General features: G+C 43.7%; 2 protein-coding genes across 2 annotated transcripts; both read right to left on the bottom strand.

Moving 5' to 3' along the window:
- Nucleotides 1–8,114: 8,114 nt before the first annotated feature.
- On the bottom strand, nt 8,115–11,510 carry LOC146219461 (NACHT, LRR and PYD domains-containing protein 3-like). The gene is made up of 2 exons (XM_084695265.1): nt 8,501–11,510; nt 8,115–8,370 (listed from the first exon to the last, which is right to left on the bottom strand). The coding sequence occupies exons 1-2, from the start codon at nt 10,333–10,335 to the stop codon at nt 8,115–8,117; spliced, it is 2,091 nt and encodes a 696-aa protein (XP_084551391.1). The 5' UTR covers nt 10,336–11,510.
- A 634-nt stretch (nt 11,511–12,144) lies between these two features.
- Nucleotides 12,145–12,977, bottom strand: LOC146219460 (pyrin domain-containing protein 1-like). Its single transcript, XM_084694364.1, has 2 exons — nt 12,719–12,977; nt 12,145–12,284 (listed from the first exon to the last, which is right to left on the bottom strand). Exons 1-2 carry the CDS (start codon nt 12,975–12,977, stop codon nt 12,145–12,147), a joined length of 399 nt encoding a protein of 132 aa, XP_084550490.1.
- Between the last annotated feature and the right edge of the window lie 9,229 nt (nt 12,978–22,206).

Here is a 22,206-nt window from a genome sequence, read left to right as displayed (position 1 = left end):
ACATAAGCGCAGCTAGTTCAGGCAGGGCAATCGGGCAGCACGAGTCATCATTTATCAGGGACATAAGCTGTCTTACTCCACCTTCCTTTCCTCCGCCCACTACACCCATATTAGCAGCGCATGTTCATTAGGCCACGTCCGATAAGGCGTCTTTAAAAGACGCGCGGATACGCACACACTCACCCCGGTTGTTGTATGATCAGTGCTTCTGCCGCCCTCCACCGTCCCCTTCTCCCCCATGCTGTCTGTATGCTCTATCCTTCAGGGGGATTATATCTCTATTGCTCCCTGCTTCATATGTTGTGTATGTATGTGTTGCATCGAGGAGGCTGGGAGTGCATCCCATAGATCATCCACTCCGCCAAAGTTTATCTACACGTCCATGTCATGTAACAATAAATGCTCAAATCTAATACGTGATTGTCTTGACTGAACTCCCATTCTCTCTTGACTGCACATTTCAGTGTTGTAATAAAACAAGGTGTCCACAGATTAAATTCAGTCTTTTTGCGCTGTGATGAGGGAAACCCCAGATGTTCACAAAGTGTGTGATGGATGAAAGGTTTTGTCTTCATGCAAAATAGATTTAGAGTTTACATTTCAGATAAGCTGTGTTTTATTACACTTTGGACAAGGGCTTACAGATTGTTAACACTACTCAAATACAGTCGCCGGCCACTTTATTAGGTACACCTGCTCAATTGCTGGTTAACACAAATAGCTAATCAGCCAATCATATGACAGCAACTTAATGCATTAAGGCATGTAGACGTGGTCAAGACAACGTGCTGAAGTTCAAACCGCGTTTATTTGAAGAAATACGCTAATTCAGACAAGAAATTACCTCAGGAGTGCATTTATAGGCCATCTGCATATTCATATATGGAAGGAGGCAAGGCGGTGTCAGTGGCTTGTTCGCGTGCGGTCAATCTCACGTTGATTTTGATTTATAAAGGAAAGGTGCGCATGGTTATTGGTGCCAGACAGGCTGGCCTGAGTATTTCAGAAACTGCCGATCAACTGCTCATCTCTAGGGTTTACAGAGAATGATCAGAAAAAGAGAAAATATCCAGTGAGCGGCAGTTGTGTGGACCAAAATGCCTTGTTGATGTCAGAGGAGAACAGTCAGACTGGTTCAAGATGATAGAAAGGCAACAATAACTCAAATAACCACTCGTTACAACCAAGGTATGCAGAATACCGTCAAATACTTATCAAACTACTCCTCACTGCTGACAGAAAGCATATCTTATTCTTGGCATGATGTTTATACCCAACTGGAGGATAAATGATAGTCTACAATCAACCATAAGAAGACATTGTGCTATTATAACTTTGCTATTGTCTCATGTTGAACATAAATACAGACCTCAGTGTCTCCAGTTTGCAGAGTGGATTCCCCAGTCCAACAGAGAGCAGCTTCATGCCGGCATCCTTCAGATCATTGTTACTTAGCTCCAGTTGTGTCAGGAAGGAGGTTGACTTCAGAGCTGAGCTCAGAGAAGCACAGCCTTTCTCTGTGATGTGACAGCCTGACAGCCTGTAGAAGTTAATCATGATATGGATTACAAACACTAATTCTTTATTTTTACCTCTAGAAGATATCAGTCTTCCTTTATCTCAAATGAAATCGTACCAACCTATAGTGTCAGAAATACATGTACATGCAGTGCACCTTTTTCTTTCCTTTTTAAAAAAGTGGAGAAGGACCATTTTGAGGGAGGAACAGAAGGGTAACATTTGCAGTGGCCTCTTAAATTTTACCCTTCTGTTCCTCACTCAAAATCATCCTTCTCCACTTTTTTAAAAAGGAAAGAAAAAGGTGCAGTGGTCTCCTAATTCTTTCCAGAGCTATAGTAGTACAATACACATAGAAAGTATTATATATAACATCCATTAGCAGGTCTATCTACCACACAGGACACTTTTCTGTCTATTTCTGACCCACAACCCTTGATGCAGGGATAGTGGTGTCAAGCACAGGGACAACAGTACATTAGCACACAGACACAAAACACAATACCATGTCAATCTACAATAATATAATGAAGTTGTATGTCAGAAATATATGCCTGTCCCACCCTGATCTGTTTCACCCATCTCATGTTTGTCTCCACCCCCTTCAGGTGTCTCCCATCTTCCTTCCTACCCTCATTTATCCCTGTGTTTTCTGCTTGGGGTCAGTTCTTCTTGTCAAGCCTACAGAAGCCTTCCTTGTATTTTTTCTACCTCCTTTAGTCTTTTCTGCCTCTTAATTCACCTGGGGCCTCATGTATAAATGTTTGCGCAGCTTTCATACCAGAAGTTGGCGTACGGCCAAAACTCGAAAAGTACCTACGCACAGAAATATTCACATGTATAAAACTGGTCGTACGCCAGGTCCTGCGCACCTTTCCTTTATAAATCACAATCAACTTGAAATTGACCACACATGAACGAGCCTCTGAACCCGCCTTGCCTCCTCCCAGTAATGAATATGCAGATGAACTATAAATGCGCTCCTGAGGTCATTTCTTTGTCTGAATTACCGTATTTCTTCAAATAAATGCTGCCCTCGAATAAACGCCACACCAAAAATGAACGCTGCAGCGTTTATTCAAAGAAATACGTTGACTGTGAGATCGAGGTTCTGACAACAGACGTGGAGGCGAGAAAATGTGTCCTGTTTGGCGGCCTGTCATCAGGTATTAGCGACAAAAGAAAGTCGGCGGAGTAGAAAACGGTCACTATTTGCGCCCTGTCTTGTTTTTAACCTTTAGCACTTTGAGATTTAGCTAAATGTAAAGTGCATTACTAATACAATCATTATTATTATTATAGGGCCATAAATGCTGTGGGTTCAGAGAACCGGACTGTGGCAGAAATTAAGAAGAAATTGTCCGATGTAAAATTTTAAATGAAGAAACAAGTGGTGGCGCATCGTAACAGCATGGCAGCTATAGGGTTAGCGTGACATGCGTTTCCAGAGTGATTTTGTCGTTCGTTTGACACACTCATGTTTAACATACGTTTTTAAGTGGTGGCGGATTAAACAGAAGGCTATGTAGCATTTCCCGTTTTGGGTTTTGGCATTTTAATGTGATCATCCACATTAATGATCAAACTTTTATTTTTATGTTTTTTGAATAGTCAACATCAAACGTAGTAGTGGAAACTTTATTTTGTAATGTTGGTGAGTTTCTGCACTTTTCAGTTAGAATTCGCCATGGTACAGAGGAAGACAAGACTTTGCGGACGGTCCGCACATTCTCACGTCTGCTCAAAAGTTTCCGTGATGGCCCGCACATTCTCACGTCAAGTAAATCTTATACATCACAAAGTGTGCGTGAAAACCAGCGTACGCAAGCTTTTTGTGCATATACAACATGAGGCCCCTGGTCCTTACATCCTACCTGCCCTGACTCTGAGTCTGCCTGCTGCCCTGTACCTGAGTGGATGACAAACCTAGCCAGCCCTGAATATTCTTTGTCCAGCCCCCTTGTACCTTTAATAGACCACAAACTCAAAACCAATGTGTGTTGTGTGAATTAGTGCGTGGTGTGATTATAACTGTGGTTGTGTTATGTTGAATAGGTATGAAGACCTGAACCACAAAGAGTTTACAATAACGTCCAAAAGAAAGAGACGTTCACTGATGAGGCTGGGACTAGGCCTTCATAAAACTTTTACCGGCATTTAGAAAGAAAACATTACCAAAAATTAAGTTAGGCGTAAGTGACGGTAGCAAAGCCAGCTACGTTTGTAATCTGCCTCTGTACCAAAACTCTTCAGAACTCTTCTCTTCCCCCATTACACAAAGAGATTTTGCAAGTATTAGCTATGTAACATTCTGTATGTTTCAGGGCGTTAGTTTCAGTTGCTTGCTAGATGTGTTTGTGATAAGGAGCCAGGCCACCTAAAATCTCACTTTTTACCTAGTCAAACCCTAGTGCTTGGGTGTTTTGAGTGGTCTGGTCTTGACCCGGTATCGCCCTGCCTTGGTCTTGGACTTGACTCGGTATCGCCCAGTCTTGGTCTTGTCTTGGTCTCGATACACCTTGGTCTCGGTTTAAGTCGTCTTGACTACAACTGTCCCCTGGTCCTGACCCCCTGCCTGGCTGACTCCGAACCTGCCTGCTGCCTTGTACCTGAATGACTCTGCCTTGTGGATTATGACCCTTGACTGCCCTGACTTTTCATTGGCCGGACCCCTTGTACCTTTAATAGACCACAAACTTACAACCAGTGTTTGATTCAGTATGTGGTGTGAGATTATAACTATAGTTGTGTCCAGTGGCGGCCGGGACTTTGCAGAGGCCCCCTGCAAAGTCGGAGCTCGAGGCCCCTCCCCTAAATCCACTCAAAATGTATCTCCATCCTATCTTATACATTGCTGTCTACCTTTAAATATAGCCTATATTCACCAATGTGAGAGAGAAATAACAAAAGCACAGCAGCCTATTTGTGTGGCGTCCTGCAGAAACCCGTCGGATGTCGCGGCCGCTCACTGTTGGTTATATGATATATATTGTTGGCTTATATAAGCCATAAAAGATCTGCCAAAATTGAGATGTTTTATGTTTTCTATAGTTAACACCCTAAATGTCATTGTAATGTACAAAAAGTATATAATTACTTATGAAAAACAGTTCATTTCAACGTTTTTTGGACATTTCCAAGCCATTTCAAATCAAATGCTCAGTTTGCCTGCTCTTTTGAGTGCTTCAGCAGCCCCAACTGATCAATGAAGTCAGGCTGTTAAACTTCAAAATAAGTTGCTGAGAAGTTTTTAATGTAGCCTATACTTAAACCGACATTTACATTCACAACATGATTACGCACAAAATGATTTCTTTTCCATATTCGCCACAGGCTAATTAGAATGAAACTGAGTGGAATCTTGGAATGCAATTTTCTCCCTTATCACTTTTTGACGCAGGTCAACTTTAAAATGATGTAACTTAAGTTGTGATAAAGATATCTGAGTGATTTAAACAGATTTGTATTGAGGTGAGTTTGTAGTTTCCAAATATAAATAATACCCAGAAAGACCCATGTTCACGATGTGAAGGGTTTCCGTGGGCCGCCACACATTTGTCATTGTTCAAAACCAAAGACAACGCTAGCCTTCTGATAGTTTGGCACCAAGGATAGCATCCCCGATATAACAAACAATCAATGGAATTAAGGAAAACATTTATTCTTGCCAATAAGTAGCCTAGGCTAAGCAAGTATATTTATTTTTGGTTGCTGTTGAAGACGTGCTGCTGCTAGCTACCCGCGGTAGTGTTTTGTCTGTGGAGATGTTGATAATATTCCTCTCTGGCTGGCAGGGGCGGTGCTGCCCATTGGGCAAGTCGGGCAGTTGCCCGGGGCCTCGGCACCCAGGGGGGCCTCGCCGTATAGTAAAAACATTTTTTTTATTTATAATTAAATAAATCACTTGTCATTGCAAACGAATGACAATTCAAATCAAGCATGAAAACACAATTCTTTAATTCTATTCTTTATAGCTAAATTGTATCTTAAATCTCGCATGGAACATATGATTCAGGTCATTTTTCTGTCAGGATAATTTGTCGTGTGGTGGAGTGTGTATGATTGAGTGGATCTATGATTGAACGGGGGCTTATTACTTGAAAGAGGAATTATTTACTGCGTCGTCTTAGTTACATTATCAGGGCTTGGAAATACAGTGACTTGCTAAAGTAGGCAAATGGCTAGTAGAACATAATATTTCATAATAATTTCAGTTAATCAAACAGCTGCAAGACCCAGTGAAATGTTATAGGCTAGGTAGCAAAATAACGCTAGCATCGCTAACAACATTACTAATTCAACTTTGGTAGTGTAACCGAGCTCTTTGTAAGTTGGTTTTAGATACATATAATCGTGTGGACAATAAGACACGGACGCGGTCTCTTTTCATAACTTGTATTTTACCACTGCTCTTCTTGACATCACCATTCGAACAGCCCTCACTGATTTCACGTAATGCTTTCAGCATCAAGCCTACGGCAACTCCCGAGGGACAAAACACCCATGTCCGTTGTCACATCGAAAGGTCTGCTACAGTAGGCTATCCTCAGGATTTGCAAGCTAGCTAAACATATACTGTATTTAAAATAATTTTGTAGACATAACAATGGATTCTGCCACTAAATGAGTGACTTGGCTTTATTTCTGGACATACAACCGAAGTGTGTTACACAATGCTGTAAGATCACCTATACTCGTGCATTGCTCTTGGTACCCAGAATGCCCTGCGGCAAGTTGAAAAGCTACTAAGTTAAGGGCATTAGTTTAGTTAAATAAGTGTTGTTTGGAGTTCTATTGTTGTTTTTGTTCTGTTTTGATATGTGTAATGCTATGGTCTATAGTTTAAATAATTTGAGTGTTCACCTAGATTGCAAATGTTGTCTAGTTAGATCGGTATCCAGGCTGTAAAGTGCATCTGGGCAGGCGCAACAGTAACGTTTTTAGCTTTAAAATGCAGTTTATACTTCACATACACACAGGGTTCCTTCTGGGGGTTTACGGCTTATGGGGGGCCTCAAAATTGTTCTTTGCACAGGGCCTCCAACTAGCTAAAACTGCCCCTGCTGGCTGGTCTAAATAAGTGTGTAATCTTTGGGTGTGTTGCTTGAACTTGTTCAGACAACAGTTTATTGCTGCGCTTTTGAGCACCACTTGCATATTTTCTTTTATTCATGTCTCTGCTGTCATATAGCAAAACGTAGCCTAATGATTAGCCATTTTGAAATGTGCGCGTTCAATAGGGTTAATGGCGCAAAAGGCACGTAAGATAGGCAAAAGCCATTGTTGCCAGATTCAGGGATTTTGAGACTATGTAGCCCATGGAAGTGGATGAAGATCTGTTACGTTGCCTACATTACGGAATTCCTTTACCTAGCAGTTGAAACTTGGGGCTGTCAATGAGCGCGCTCAGTGTTTTCCTTGTTTGTTTGTTTGTTGTTGTTTGTTGTTTTTTTTTTTTTTTTGGGGGGGGGGGGGGGTGTTCAGTGTCCCTACCAAAGCTGAGACCAAACCTACGCCCTTGGAGGTAACCGGCGAAAACATACAATTTCCATCCAGAATGGGAAGAGGAGTTTATTTTTACCATGGTGAAAGATAAGTCTGTATGTATGTTGTGCCACCAAAAACGAGCACTATATGCAAAAGAGGAAATCTGCAGCGGCACAACAACACAACCACCTCAAATTTAAAGACGGCTACCCAGTCAAGAGCGCAATACGTGCAAGAAAAGCTGATGAGATGAAATCTGAGTTGAAGGCCCAGCAATCCCTTTTTACCTTTATCTGCTGCTCAAAATGAGGCTGCTACTGAAGCATCATTTCTTGTAAGTCACCTTTTGGCTAAAAACAAAAAAACTGTAGCTATTACTGCCGAGACTATTTTCAAAGACAACAACATAAAAACTGCACTCGTAGTGTAGCCTACCGCTCAGTCACAACAGTGACAAGGAGGGTCGAGTCACTGTCAGAGGACGTAGATTGACAAGTAAAAACAGCTCAGCTTACTGTTTTTGTCAGAATGGCTCCAGGATTCTACAAAGGACTGCACTTAAAGGAGAGAGCGAAAGGCGAGGATATTTACAATGCGTTAAAAAAATATGTAAGTGAAAAGGAAATCCCCATTCCTAAACTGGTTGCGATCACTACCGATGGAGCGCCGGCAATGCATGGTGTGCGCTCTGGTTTTGTAGCACTATGCCGTAATGACCCATGACTTGAGTCACTAAACATCGACTTGAAAATTGCTCTAGCAGGTTTGCCTTCTGATGGCATGGTGAAAAGTGATGCTGCATTAAATGGGACATAGAACTGCACTTGATTGACTGCTTAATTACAGTGTTATTTTGTACCTAGTTCTTTTGATTGCATACATTTGAAAGATTATATGTTAAAACCAGAGCATTTAATCTGTCATTCAAATACTGTTACACATATAAAGTAAATGGCATCAAATTGGAAGTACAGGCTGGGCAGTTTTTTTTCTATCAATTTCCTTGATAGGTAGATCTTGCCTTCATCAGGTCAAAGTCAGGGATCTTGGTCTTAAAAAGGTTGGTGACCACTGGCCTAGTCTGTTTTTTGATATGCAGGGCAGGGCCCTTAGGGTGTGGGGGGCCCCCTGCCTCGCGGGGGCTGCGGGGGCTTCCCAGCTGCCACTGGTTGTGTCATGTTGAACATGAATACAGACCTCAGTGTCTCCAGCTTGCAGAGTGGATTCCCCAGTCCAGCAGAAAACAGCTTCATGCCTGAATCCCCCAGGTTGTTGTTACTCAAGTCCAGCTCTGTAAGCTCTGAGGAGGGGAGAGCTGAGGCCAGCGCTTCACAGCACCGTTCTGAGAGATTACAGTCATTCAGCCTACATGACATAAGGAGAACATGATACATCATCAGAGTCATGTTTTGTATTGTAGGAACATATATGATAATCGATCACAATATGTGCTGTTGCAATATCATAAAAAAAAAAACAATTGCCTTATACATACAGAGCTGCTTTGGAGTTTTTGACCACTGGCAGCAGCCTCAGAAGACCTTCCTCTGATCTGGTGTATATATTCAGGTCAAACACGTCCATTTTCTCTTCTGAAGTCAGCAACACAAAGACCAGAGCTGAAAACTGTGTAGATGAGAGCTTCTTCTCACTGGAGAGACTTCCTGAGCTCAGGTACTGCTGGATCTCCTCCACCAGAGAATGGTCATTCAGTTCATTCAGACAGTGGAACAGATTCATGCATCTCTCTGGAGAAGGATCCTCTCTGATCTTCTCCTTGATGTACTTGACTATTTCCTTATGGCTCTGTGTGTTGCGTCTTGTCTGAGTCAGTAGACCTGTTAAGCGAGTCTGATTTGACTCCATTGAGAGGCCCAGGAGGAAGCGGAGGAAGAGGTCCAGTCGTCCATTCTCACTTTCTAAGGTCTTGTCCACAGCACTCTTGTAGAATCTGACAGCCGGTTGGAGGAAGGTTATTCTCTTGTAAAATTGTTTTTCCATTACATTTTTGTTGTTGTTAATGAATGACAGAAACACATGCAGAGCAGCAAAAAGCTCCTGGATGGTCAGATGGACAAAGCAGTACACCTTCTCCTCACCACCCCATTTATCTTCTGAAAAGATTTCTGTGCACATCCCAGAGCAGTTTGCAGCTCCTTCAACATCAATGCCACTCTTCCTCAGGTCTGCCTCTTTGAAAATCAGGTTGCCATTTTCCAGTTGTGTGAAAGCCAGTTTCCCCAGTGATCGAATCATCTTAATGTTATTTTTGTCCCAGGGTGCATCAGTCTCCGCTTTCCTGTTGTACTTCACATTCATCTTTCTGACTTGGTCAACCAGGAAGTGTAAGTAAACTTGAGTTAGATTCCTGGGCATCTCTTTTTCTCCATAGGTCTTTAAAACTGTTGCAATAATGAATGCGACGACTGGAATATGGCACATGATGTAGAGGATCCTTGATGTTTTGATGTGTGAGATGATTCTCCTGGCCTGGTCCTCATCACTGCATCTCTTCTTGATGTACTCATCTTTCTGATCATCATTGAACCCTCGTACCTCTGTCACCAGGTCAATACACTCATCAGGGATCTGATTGGCTGTGACAGGTCGGGACGTGATCCAGAGGAGAGCAGAAGGAAGCAGATCTTTCATGATCAGGTTTGTCAGCAGCACATCTATGGTCTTTGGCTCTGTGACATCATCACAGCTCTCGTACTTCTTGTAGTTGAGGGGCATCTGGAACTCATCAAGACCATCCAATATAAACAGAACTTTCAATTCTGTCTTGTTTTCTTGTCCCCTTGTGAAAATGGCAGTAAGAAACTCTTTCTCCATTTCTTTGAAGCATTTTTGGATTACACCAATCAAGGTGTGCTCCTCTTTCTCCAACAAATTAAGCTGTCGAAAAGGGAGTGGGAAAATGAAATCAATGTCTTGGTTTTGTTTTTTGTTTGCCCAGTCCAAAGAGAATTTGTGTGAAGAAAATGTTTTTCCGATGCCAGCAATTCCCTTGGTCAGAACTCTTCTGATGACTTTGTCTTGTTCATCTGGGGATTTGAAGATGTCGTTGAATTCAACTTTTTTCTCTGACCCTCTAATCTTCCTGTATTCTCCCTCAATCTGTCGTACTTCATGTTGGTCATTGACTTCTCCACCTCCAGCCTCTGTGATGTAGAGTTCTGTGTAGATACTGTCCAGGGAGATCTTCTCACCATGCTGTTTCATCCCATCAACTATTTCTTCATACTTAGATTTTAGAAGTCTTTGATGTTTGAGTTTGTTGTCTTTGATCTTTTCTGCATATTTATCTACAAAAAAAAACATCCACATGTGAACTCAAACATTTAAACATTTGTAATTCATATAATTCAAATACAATTAAGATATCCCAATTTGTAAATGAATGAGCAGCCTAATATTATAGCCTCTTCATTACAAGATTTAAAATTAATTGGGGAAAAGTTAATTCATATTTTGTATGGTGTCTTTATGATTGATGATGATTGTAATTATTGCTAACGTAATACACTTCATTCTATCCATCAGTCAGCTCCCTACCTTCCAAATTATTGACAACAAATTTACCATTACAGTAAAATTACTTTTTTATCATGATCTTTTCGTAAGACTCATGGTACAATTTCATCATTATAATTTCTTATGTACCATAACAATATTTCAACTTTATCATTTCTTATGTACCATTACAGTATTTCATCATGATAATTTCTTATGTACCATGACAGTGTATTTCATCATGATCATTTCTTATGTACCCTGCTCTGAGGGGTTTCCACCAGGAGCAGCAGCATGGCCTCCAGTCTCAGTCGTGTTGGAGGAGCCCTGGACTTCCTGAGGAAGACAGGAAGTTGAACTGTTCCCACCTGCCTCCTCAGCACCACTGACACCTTTGAGGAGAGAGAATATATGTATAAAATAGACTATAAAGATATACACTTACTGTACATCATATGGTTTAGTCCTGAGCCTAATGTTAATATAGGGCTGTAATGAACAGTGTTGTACCTGCTGTATAATATAGACTATAAAGACATACACTAACAGGACATCATATGGCTTAGTCCTGACTGAGCCTAATGTTAATGTAGGACTTTAATGAACAGGGAGACTTAAGAGGGTTTGTACTGTTGAGCATGAGGGGGTGAGCTGTTACTCTTTATCAAGCCGTTTGTTGATGGCTTTGAAAGGCAGGCCAAAAAATTATAAAAGAAAGCAAGTTCAAAATACAGGCTCACCCTTGTCTTCACCACTCCTGTTTGTCTCTCTCCCTCTGTCTTCATTGAGGTGTCTGAAGAAGTGAAAAGAATCATGTCAATATTGTTTTTTATTTGAACAGTAATAACAGATTTGCTGCTTTGAGAAAGTGCCTCACCTACTGTAAGCATACAGTATTTTCCACAGTCAGAATTATAGTATTTCCACTTCATTGTTGTAATGTCTTATGATTCCACATTAAAATACATGTCTACTGTCTTACGTTAGTGGGGAGATGCATTGCTGTGGGGTCAGAGATGTTTCCTCTGAAACAAACAGAAAGGTTGGTGTGTAACTTGTCTGAATGGATGGAGACGCCACCATGTATCAGCAGCATGAGTTCAGAACAGAAGGAGGCTCTCCTTACTGATGCTCAATGGCTTACTGAAATCATATTCATAGCATATCATATTGTAACCTAGACTTTTCTTTATTTGTATTTTTTTTACTTTGTAATTGATACTTGACAACAGCCACATGAGCCAAATGATTATGTTGTCACCTTTTTTCTGATGGTCCACAATTTGGTTGGTTATATTGTTGGTTATATTGTAGATTACATTGCCTCCAACATCTGTGTTCTTTAACACTGGAGTAATGACGGTGCTGTCATCCTGAGCTTTGTTGGAGAACAGATGAGTAGCTGCTTCATACACAGACACACACACACACATTACTTGTGACATGAATATTTCCAACATTACTCTCTAAGCTCTCTATAGCTCATATACATATACTGCCTATGCTTCATCTTTTACCATGACAGCGTATTTCATCATGATCATTTCTTATGTACCATAACAGTCTATTTTATCATGATCATTTCCTATGTACCATAACAGTCTATTTTATCATGATAATTTCTTATGTACCCTGCTCTGAGGGGTTTCCACCAGGAGCAGCAGCATGGCCTCCAGTCTCAGTCGTGTTGGAGGAACCCTGGACTTCCTGAGGAAGACAGGAAGTTGAACTGTTGCCACCAGCCTCTTCAGCACCACTGACACCTTTGAGGAGAGAGAAGACAGGAAGAGTCAGGCCTGCACTGTCTCATCCTCTCAGGTGTTCCACTCTGTGGAGCTGTGAGTGACATGTTAGGATTATGTCCTGTATCTGAGCTGGGTTTCCTGTCCTGTGTGGACTGGGGTTGGTGTTAGCGTGCTGAACTACCACTAATATAATGTCACCTTGTTTAGTTAAGAGAAGGGTGTCAGTCGTCCTGACAGTGTCTGCAGTCCTAAGTGATAGATACACTACAATAACACTGCAGACACAGAAAGGAGGGCAACATCTCCTTTACACTGCATTTCTGGGAGTGAATACAACATATTTCTAGATATAATGTATACCAACTTATGAGATTGCAGCATGCATTATCACAGCATTGTTGTTTTTGTTTCCAATTTGAGAAAAAATACTAATAATACCCATAAACACATACTCATCAGCCGTTCAGCAAGATTATTCTGATTCATATTTCCCAGGATCTCCACAGTGATCTTCAGAGCTCGTTTAAATGTGTATGTCTCCACCATCGTATCCACTGTGTCCATTTCATCAGCATGCTCCAACTTGTTCTTTGGGATGGGATCAAACCCATCTGGAACGTCATTCTTCAGGAACCATTTAAACTTCTTCAGCTCCTTTTCCTCTAGCTGCTCCAGAGTTTTCAACAGCGGATTTGGTTTACTTGTGGCCATTGTGGATCACCGGAGAGAGTGGATTGTGTGTTGCTTAGTAAAATAAAGTTCAAAAATGTCTTAACCCTTGTGCTGCCTTCGGGTCACATGACCAAAAGGTTCATAACGAACCATCGTTATGTTTACCCAATTTTACCCAATACAAAAGCAAATAAATGTTTTTTTCTTTTAACCTTCGCAATGTGGGGGGTCTGAGACAGCCCAACGAAAAAAAGAAAATGCTTCACTTTGTTTTTGTGTGCGGTAAAGTTGTCGCAAACGACGGTGGGTCACAATGACTGATGGGTCAGAATGACCCGAGGAGAACACAAGGGTTAACTAGACTTTAAGAGACAAAATGTTTCTAAATTAATATGTTGTAGCAGAGTCAAACCTTCAACACGGTCATTTCTGAACACCTCAGTAAGGTACAGTACTGCTGACGACCACATGAGCACAAGAACCCCTGACTTTGCATTAAATGATGCGTCCTACAATTCCATTATCTTTCTGGATGAGCCTCAACAGGTTGATACCAGACCTGGCGTCTCCTTCTCCAACGGGGAGGGAGAAGAGCCAGATAAATGGCCCACCTTCCTCAACCTTTCGACTCCAGAAAATTCTGGATTAAACAAAGGATTCATCCAAAACAGACATTTAATGGATTTACAAACATCTTTCAAAGACAATACTGTTTGTGAACACTAGAAGGATTATTGGAATTTATGTGTGACAATTTATGCTTTCCATTTAAGGCTGTGTTGATATAATTTCATGGTTTAATGTAACTTCCTTTCCTGTTAAGATAAGACAGTCAACCTTGATATCAAATGGATTTTAATCTACGAACCAAACCAATTATATATATTGTGTAGATATATTATAAAGTATATCCAAGGTATGAACATTTTAAGTACACCATCCAAAAGTTACATCCCCTTCACACCTATCTGTGAACCAGTTTGAACAACACCCAAGCTTGAGTAACTAACCAATGAACTGTTTTACCTGCCTCAAGAAAGACACTTCCCTTTTATTCTGATTATAAAGACCAACAACAAATAATCACTCACTGAGTCCATTGATACAGCAAGTCCAGACAACACATAGGCCTTCAAAAGGATCTCGCCAAACTCCTGAGATTCAACATTATAGTGATTGCAACACTTTCTGGACGATTCTGCAGAAGTAACCAAACACTATTTAAAGTGCAACACTGAGATAACCAAACTCAGTCTCACCCCAGATTAAAAGGAATACTTTTACGAAATAATCTTTTGATTTAATCTCCTCTCAGATGACTGAGATGATCACTGTACTGTGTTCTGTACTGTAACTCTGGATGTTTGTCCTCCCTCACCTGCAGCCTACATCACCTGCCCTGCCAGAACCCTCCTCTCTCTGCCCTGTCTCTGATCACCTGCCCTGCCAGAACCCTCCTCTCTCTGATCACCTGCCCTGCCAGAACCCTCCTCTCTCTGTCCTGTCTCTGATCACCTGCCCTGCCAGAACCCTCCTCTCTCTACCCTGTCTCTGATCACCTGCCCTGCCAGAACCCTCCTCTCTCTGTCCTGTCTCTGATCAGGGTCTCTATCATGCTCAGGATACTCTTGCACAGTACAAATGAAACCTTCCCCAATGCACAGAGGAACATGTGGAACAGGTTTACACCTGGGGGTGTATTGAATGAAGGTTTATGCCATGATGGGTTGTCATAGGCTAGCCATCTCTTCGACCCACACTCAAAAGCTGTTAGTACTAGCTCCCCAGTCTGTAGTCTATATAAGACCAAAGCACTCTAAATATGATATATACATTTGATATGTTCATTTAAACCCTTAATTACACATGTATAGTTTCCTTGTCAACTGTCATAGCTGGTCTCCTTCCCTGGCCACTGTTAACTGATACACAGTGCACCCTTTTCCTGCAAATCAACACAGGTGGGAGGTCCTTAACCACTGACTGACTGTGTTGCTAACACATTTTAGCTTATGATCACATTTACAGACACACAGACATGTTTAATGGACATGAAACAATGTTATATTGTACAGCCTAGGATCTATGCTGTCAAACAAACACACCTGCAGTATTTGAAAGGATAAGACATCAGACCAGGGTTAGGGATGCTCATTTACTTAATCATAACCTATTCTGGACTGACAGTAAATCATCCACTCTCCAACATGTGAATAAACACCTTTCTACTGACCTTTATAAAACTCTGGTTTCACCATCAGCCTCCTCTCTGTGCTCCATCTGGTTCTGTGTGTGTCTGACAGTAATGCTGACAGTCTGATCACCTGTAGTGCTGCCTTGTACTCATCTGATCCCAACCTTGAAGACTCCTTTTACTGCTGTTGCTATTGTTACTGTTCATGGAACATACAGTACATATTTGAATGTGTCACACCCACACACACTTGTGTTTTGACCTGTTGATCCTGTTTGGAGTCTCGTTTTAACTAGTCTGGAACTTACTTCTGTAAGAGTGCATGCAACAAGAGTTGGGGCTTGCATGCACACCAAAGTTGAACACCGAATTGAACACCCTGTGGTGTGGGAGTTATTATAGACAATACTCTGTCAACCATATGTGTATAACTATATGAACGGAGGTATGCATGTATGTGTGTGTATGTGTGTATGATTGGAAGGAACAAGTAATGCTGAGTATGAACATAATGAATCAAACCTGTTTTGATGTTCCATCCTGCATCATAATTAAAGGTATCTATGCTAGCAGTGTGGTGTGTATGTGCTTTGATGCAAGCTATAACCAAATGCTAACACAAACAAACAGAGATAGTAATTGAAGCACTGTTAAAACAGACCAGGTAAATCCTAGGCACAAGAACACACATGGTACAGTGGTGACCTCTGACCCTAACCCATGTGGTGAGAAGAGGAGCATTCTCACCCACTTTGTCACTGGCTTCTTTCCAATTATATATCAAAACATGCCAGCAAAACACTTGACATTTAGAGAGAGAGAGAGAGAGAGAGAGAGAGAGGGAGGAGAAAGGGAAAGAGATAGAGATAGTTAACATTGTGTTTCATTGTGTAACTAAGTGTGTGTGGTTGTACTGTGGTAGTGGGGTGAACACAGACACACACAAACAGGAGGCCCAGACCAGTGGTTCACAATGCAGCCATGTCTTAATGCTGCCCCCTAGTGGTGCTACACTTGTCTCATTAAAACAATGTCAAGACTTTACAAGTGTTGTGGTATTAAGGACAGAAGATGGTTCATGTTGAATTGAATCCTGGTCCTGGTGGTTTAGAGTGTGGGACAACACATGGAGATACCTTGACATCTGCACACACCATTCTACAACTTCTGTAGCTTCAGCTTTTGCTTCTCTCGCTGTCTCTCTCCTCCTAACATGCATTGTGAACTTTCACTTTGATTGTCTGAGTTTTGCGAAGTGATTTAAGTAACGCATGTGATTGGACAACACATGGTAGTATGGAGCGCTGTCTGGGACATTCCCAGCTGTGCAGAGCCGGCACAGTATGGGTTAATTTATAATAACGGTAGCTTTATCAATATTCAATTTAATAATTATTTATGAGAAAAGTATCGAGGTCCTGATAGAACCTTTGTGGTTTCTAGTTTCAGATGATCTTAAGGAAACGCAAACGCTCTTTTGAATCAAATATAACTGGTTTTATTTGAGCTTGAAGCAAGTTACAATTGAGGAGAAGCAAAGCAGAAAGACATTAGCACATGTCCCATCCTCCAGCAGGGTGGACCTCAGTCCCATAGTCACAGAGCCACAAGTGATCAGCCCACACCTGCGTTTGGTCATGATAGGGGCATGCTGGAGGGGCCGGCCTCTCTCTGTGTTCCCCTCAACCTGCCGGGCCTCTCCAGCCTCTAGTTTAGTGCAGTCTCTAACTGCATCCCAGATGGAACTACAATCTGGGACTGGAATACTACCTAAACCTACGGTACCAATGTTTTCCTAACACTGGAAGGGCTTTCCCAGAGTCAAAGTGACTCCGACAGGGGGAGCTACTTCATAAGAAATAAAGGGCAGTTTAACATCCATTTTGTGGCACATTTCCATCATTGTTGCACCCACTCGTTCATCATGATATTCAGTTAGGTCAACAAACTCTTGGGATCCCAAATACACCAGGCATTCAGCTTCACACATCGGGCCGTATTGTTTAGTTCTATTTTCGGGCACACGCATCCATTCACTCATTGTCTCTTCACAACTTCCCCATCCTAAATGAGTGAACACAATATACAGTTGCTCAGGTTTAGCCTTGGTGCACACATAACAGTCTTGTCAGTTATTCATTTTTCCTGTATACACGGTCCATCTGTACCATTGGTTAGCTTGAGCTCGGTTAAATAAGACACTGTTATCAACTTCCTTCTCCCGTACCAGTAGGTCTGGGACAGGTATTAAACCTTGAACTACGGGCAAGTGTTCTGAAGCAGGTGGGGGCCTTCTGGTAGGGGGGGTCCATATCCCTGGACCTCTATTCTATACATAGTTCATGTTTGGGTGTCCATTGTTTAGCTAATAATCCTGTAAGCTCCCATGTGTTTTCCCTCCTATGTGATGGTGAAGGTGCTCTGTGACTCAGCCCGTGCTCTCAGGGTTTCCTGTCCTTCCTCTCTGTTCAGTCCACATAGACCATCTCGCCCGGCCTTCACCCTCACCTCTCTCTTCAGTCCACATAGACCATCTCGCCCGGCCTTCACCCTCACCTCTCTCTTCAGTCCACATAGACCATCTCGCCCGGCCTTCACCCTCACCTCTCTCTTCAGTCCACATAGACCATCTCGCCCGGCCTTCACCCTCACCTCTCTCTTCAGTCCACATAGACCATCTCGCCCGGCCTTCACCCTCACCTCTCTCTTCAGTCCACATAGACCATCTCGCCCGGCCTTCACCCTCACCTCTCTCTTCAGTCCACATAGACCATCTCGCCCGGCCTTCACCCTCACCTCTCTCTACAGGTGAGTCTCGGCTGGACTGAGAGAAGCAATGTGAGAGAACATCATCACAGGATCCTGTTCCAGCCCTGCCTGTCTCTTTAGTCGTATAGAGGACTCCACATCTGGTGAGACAATCTCACACTGGTCTCCAGGGTCCACCTTTCCCATGGCTTGGGGCAGTTCATGTGGCCAATAGTTTTGCCTGCAGTTTGGTAAGCTAAGGCCTGTAACCACGGTAAATCCTACAAATTTACACATCCTAGCCCCACACTCAGATGCACTGGTCCTTCAGAGATGGAACACACATAGGGGTCTGGACAACGGCTGTATGGAGAGAAAGGACTCACCTTGATCAGACAGCATAAAAGTTCCTCTGACTTCACATATTTTCTTCAGGGGCTGGCTTGGTGTTAAAAGGAGGATCCCAGGATGGAAAAGCAGGGTGGGGTTTGCTCTGCTCTGAGGGACTGCTGTGGGTGCTTCTCCAAATACATATTTTACTTGATATCAGTTAGCAGGTCTTTCTTTGAATTAACCTGTGTGATGTGATAAGGGTGAGTGCAGTTGGCTCCTTCCCCATGTTATCTGTCCTCGTGTTCTCCAGACTCCCCCTGGATGAACCTGAGCACCGACTGTGTTCACAGGCCAGAGGACGGGGAAGAAGAACACTGACAAACGTGTTGGAATGAGAAAGGCCCTCCTCTGCCTCAGCAGGCAGAAAGCAGGGAAGTCCCAAGAGGTATCATCCTTTTCTACCTTGGCTCTCACTGACCATCTCCAATGTTGAATTACAGGTAAATGTCTAGGGGCAGCCTTCATCCAAATGACCAAAGTCACCCATGTTTCGTTGCAGCCTGTGTGTTTTGCGAAATGGTCCGAAGGTGGGCCTTTACAGGGTCTTAATGAATACATACAGTACCAGTCAAAAGTTTGAATGGGAAAATGTGTCCATACTTTTGACTGGTACTGTATGTGATTCAGATTCAGAAAGATCTAGTTGGGGGTTTATTTTCTGGATATATTGGGCAGGTGGCTCTTTTTACTGTTCTGAAAGTAAGAACAACTTTTAACTCTTTAACTCCTTGACTGGAGTGCCTTCAATCCAACGTCCTCCCGGCTCCGTTAGTTGCCATGGCAATACTATTTCCAACAGCGAACTCTCCTATACGTTACGGCTGCTCTTTCCATCACCCCACACTGCCCTGCTGCCTGTGAGACTATCACTTTCCACTCTTTGTTTGGGGCCTCGATCTTCCACCGTGAGTATTCCTACGGGGCGTCATGTTCTATATTTGTTTCTCCAACATTCTTGATGGGGGATCTGACTTCCCCTGTCAGGCCCGCCCTCCTAGTTTAACTCAAACCCCCTAAACTACCCTGATGAATCCAGGGAACTCTCCTCCTCTTGCCCTGTCCCTCTCTGACTGGGACATGGCACCCCTACCCCCTCCCTCCTCCTCCACTCTCTCTCTCTCCTCCTGCTTGTCATCCTCAGTCCCACTCGTCCTTCTCTCTCGCCCTCATCCTCTCCTAATGGATCAACAGAGGACGCCGTTCTCCTCCTCTCCTTCCCTCCCCTCTCTCATCAGGTATCATTAGCTCAGCCTCTAACTAGGGCTGTCAAACATACGGCCCGCCAGGTGGTCCAGCTCGGCACGGCGGGTGTCTTTGCTAAGTTAGAAAATGACAGAAATACATGAATTTTATTTCTCTAAAAGTAACTGCTCTTCCCAATCCGAATGTCTCTTAAGAATGTGGAGGTTTATGAGTAAAAACGTTTTTAATGTTTTTAATCGATCCAGTAATTGCTTCAGAAACAGCGTAAATGTGATGTCAGCTTCGGAGGCAGAAGCGCTCAGTGCCAGAGGCAGCAGCGCTCGCTGCTCGCTTTGTGACACGCTTGACGTCAGACGCCTCACAAAGCGAGGGAATCAACAGAGAAGATAAACAGTGCTAATACGTTTCTAGCACACTGCTGTAAAGCAGCATGCAACCAGTTGTATCCAGGCAGCACCAACAGCCTTTCAGCTGCCCTCTGGTCCGCTCCACCACTGACCCAGCCCCACTATGTACAGCATTGTAGCGCCGCTCTTGCTCATTCTGGGGGTTTGTCAGCGGGTGAGGATCCAAGTTTGCAACGGGTAACCATGGTCACCTTCGGGTATACATTAACCACATACTCCGATGCCAATACAAGATCATTGCCTTATTTGACCGTAGCCTAATGATCCTAAATGACACATATGAGCACTAAGCCAGCCATCCTGCACAGCACCTGTGTGAGTCTGTTCCCCACACTGCTGTTTCACAGGAGAAATGAATCCTGAGTAGAGCCAGGACACCGTGCCACAACATGTGTCAAACACATGAGTGCATCCCAGATCACAGCACATGAATAGAGTGGAAGTGTTTTCTGTTCACATGAGTGACTTCATGATCAGATGGGGCCCTCATAGCAACGTGAGTGCAGTCGATGGCTCCCATTACATTAGGAAATCGGCTCATCGCTGTGAACTGCAGTGTAATGTTGGCCTGCTCAGCGCCAGTGAAGGGAAAGTGTCTGTACCGGGGTGACATACGGATGAGAGCGTTCCATCCAGCTGGCATGGTGCGGCTCAGGGAGGGTTGGGAAATGCCTGAGCGCTCAGCCAGCTCTCTCTGGAAAGCCCCCGCTGGGAGGAAGCCCAGTGTGGTTTACACATCATCCACAGGATCAACTGAGCATCATACGGAGTGATTCAGCCCACCTGTTACTGTGTCTCATCCTGTGGAGGTGGACCCTGCCTCAGGCCTCCTGTGGGTCATGGATGAGCCAGAGTCAGGCTCACTGAGACAAGGGCATTTTCCCATGACTGTCTTGGAGCTGCACAGCACAGCCAGTATATATCATCTGTGGTAAAGAATCTGTGCTGCGTGCAATATTAACCATATACAGAGAGTGACATGCATTTCCTGAGTGATTTTGTTGTTCGTTTGATACCCTCAAGTTTAACAGGAGTTATTAAGTGGTGGCGTATTAAACAGTTAAAAGCATTTCCAGTTTGGGTTTGGCATTTTGATGTGAATCATCCACATCAATTATCAAACTTTTATTAGCGGAGGTAATTATGTTTTTTGAATCGTCAACGTCATAGACGTATGACAGTAACTGTAGTGGAAACTTTATTTTGTAATATTTGGTGAATTTCGGCACTTTTCAGATAGAATTTGCCACGTTACAGAGCCAGACAAGACTTTGCGGACGGGCCGCACATTCTCACGTCAAGTTCATTTTTTAAACATCACACGGTGTGCGTGAAACCAGCGTACACAACGTTTATACATGAGAAGAGACCTGCCATCAGCAGCCCTGGTCTCTACAGCAGGAAGTGACCTGCCATCACACAGCAGCCCTGGTCTCTACAGCAGGAAGTGACCTGCCATCAGACAGCAGCCCTGGTCTCTACAGCAGGAAGTGACCTGCCATCAGACAGCAGCCCTGGTCTCTACAGCAGGAAGTGACCTGCCATCAGACAGCAGCCCTGGTCTCTACAGCAGGAAGTGACCTGCCATCAGACAGCAGCCCTGGTCTCTGCAGCAGGAAGAGACCTGCCATCAGACAGCAGCCCTGGTCTCTACAGCAGGAAGAGACCTGCCATTAGGCAGCAGCCCTGGTCTCTACAGCAGGAAGAGACCTGCCATCAGACAGCAGCCCTGGTCTCTACAGCAGGAAGTGACCTGCCATCAGACAGCAGCACCATGGACAGCACCCCTGCTGCACTCCTCTCCAAGCTCTCCCAGCTCATTCCCTGATTAGCACCACTGAGCTCCCCAGCTGGGGACACTTGGGACCAGGGCCACTGGAGAGAAGCCCAGAGACACAGCCACAGGAGAGGAGGGGAGACATGTCTGACAACTGGAGAGAAGTGCTGTGATTGGCTACCAGGACTGGGGTGCAGATACCTGACTGAGAGTGGAGATGCTGCCCACCTCCTTAAACTGAGGGAGTCCCTGAGTGACAACACCACCCTCCACGCTCTTAGAGTCATCAGATAGACACAACACAGTGCAGGAGCCTGGAGGAGTTTCTGAGTGCTGGAGTCAGACCCCCCCTCCCAACACCCCTCTTTATCACTCACAGTGAGTGAGACCCCCCCCCCCCCTACCAACAACCCTCTTTATCACTCACAGTGAGTTAGACCCCCCCCCCCTACCAACACCCCTCTTTATCACTCACAGTGAGTTAGACCCCCCCCCCCCTACCAACACCCCTCTTTATCCCTCACAGTGAGTTAGACCCCCCCCCCC

The sequence above is a fragment of the Hypomesus nipponensis genome, chromosome 28, assembly GCF_054491055.1.
Source record: "Hypomesus nipponensis isolate SF chromosome 28, ASM5449105v1, whole genome shotgun sequence".
Lineage (NCBI taxonomy): Eukaryota > Metazoa > Chordata > Actinopteri > Osmeriformes > Osmeridae > Hypomesus > Hypomesus nipponensis.
The sequence above is the reverse complement of the archived record's forward strand: the minus strand, read 5'-3'. Positions and strand labels throughout refer to the sequence as shown.

Excerpts from the sequence above, each read along its gene's own strand:
- LOC146219461 (XM_084695265.1), bottom strand. The coding sequence starts at position 10,335 with ATGTGGATGTTTTTTTTTGTAGATAAATATGCAGAAAAGATCAAAGAC. Across the intron at positions 8,371-8,500 it reads AAAAACTCCAAAGCAGCTCT|GCTGAATGACTGTAATCTCT; the intron begins GTATGTATAAGG and ends TATGTCATGTAG.
- LOC146219460 (XM_084694364.1), bottom strand. The coding sequence starts at position 12,977 with ATGGCCACAAGTAAACCAAATCCGCTGTTGAAAACTCTGGAGCAGCTA. Across the intron at positions 12,285-12,718 it reads TCTTGCTGAACGGCTGATGA|GTGTCAGTGGTGCTGAAGAG; the intron begins GTATGTGTTTAT and ends CTCTCCTCAAAG.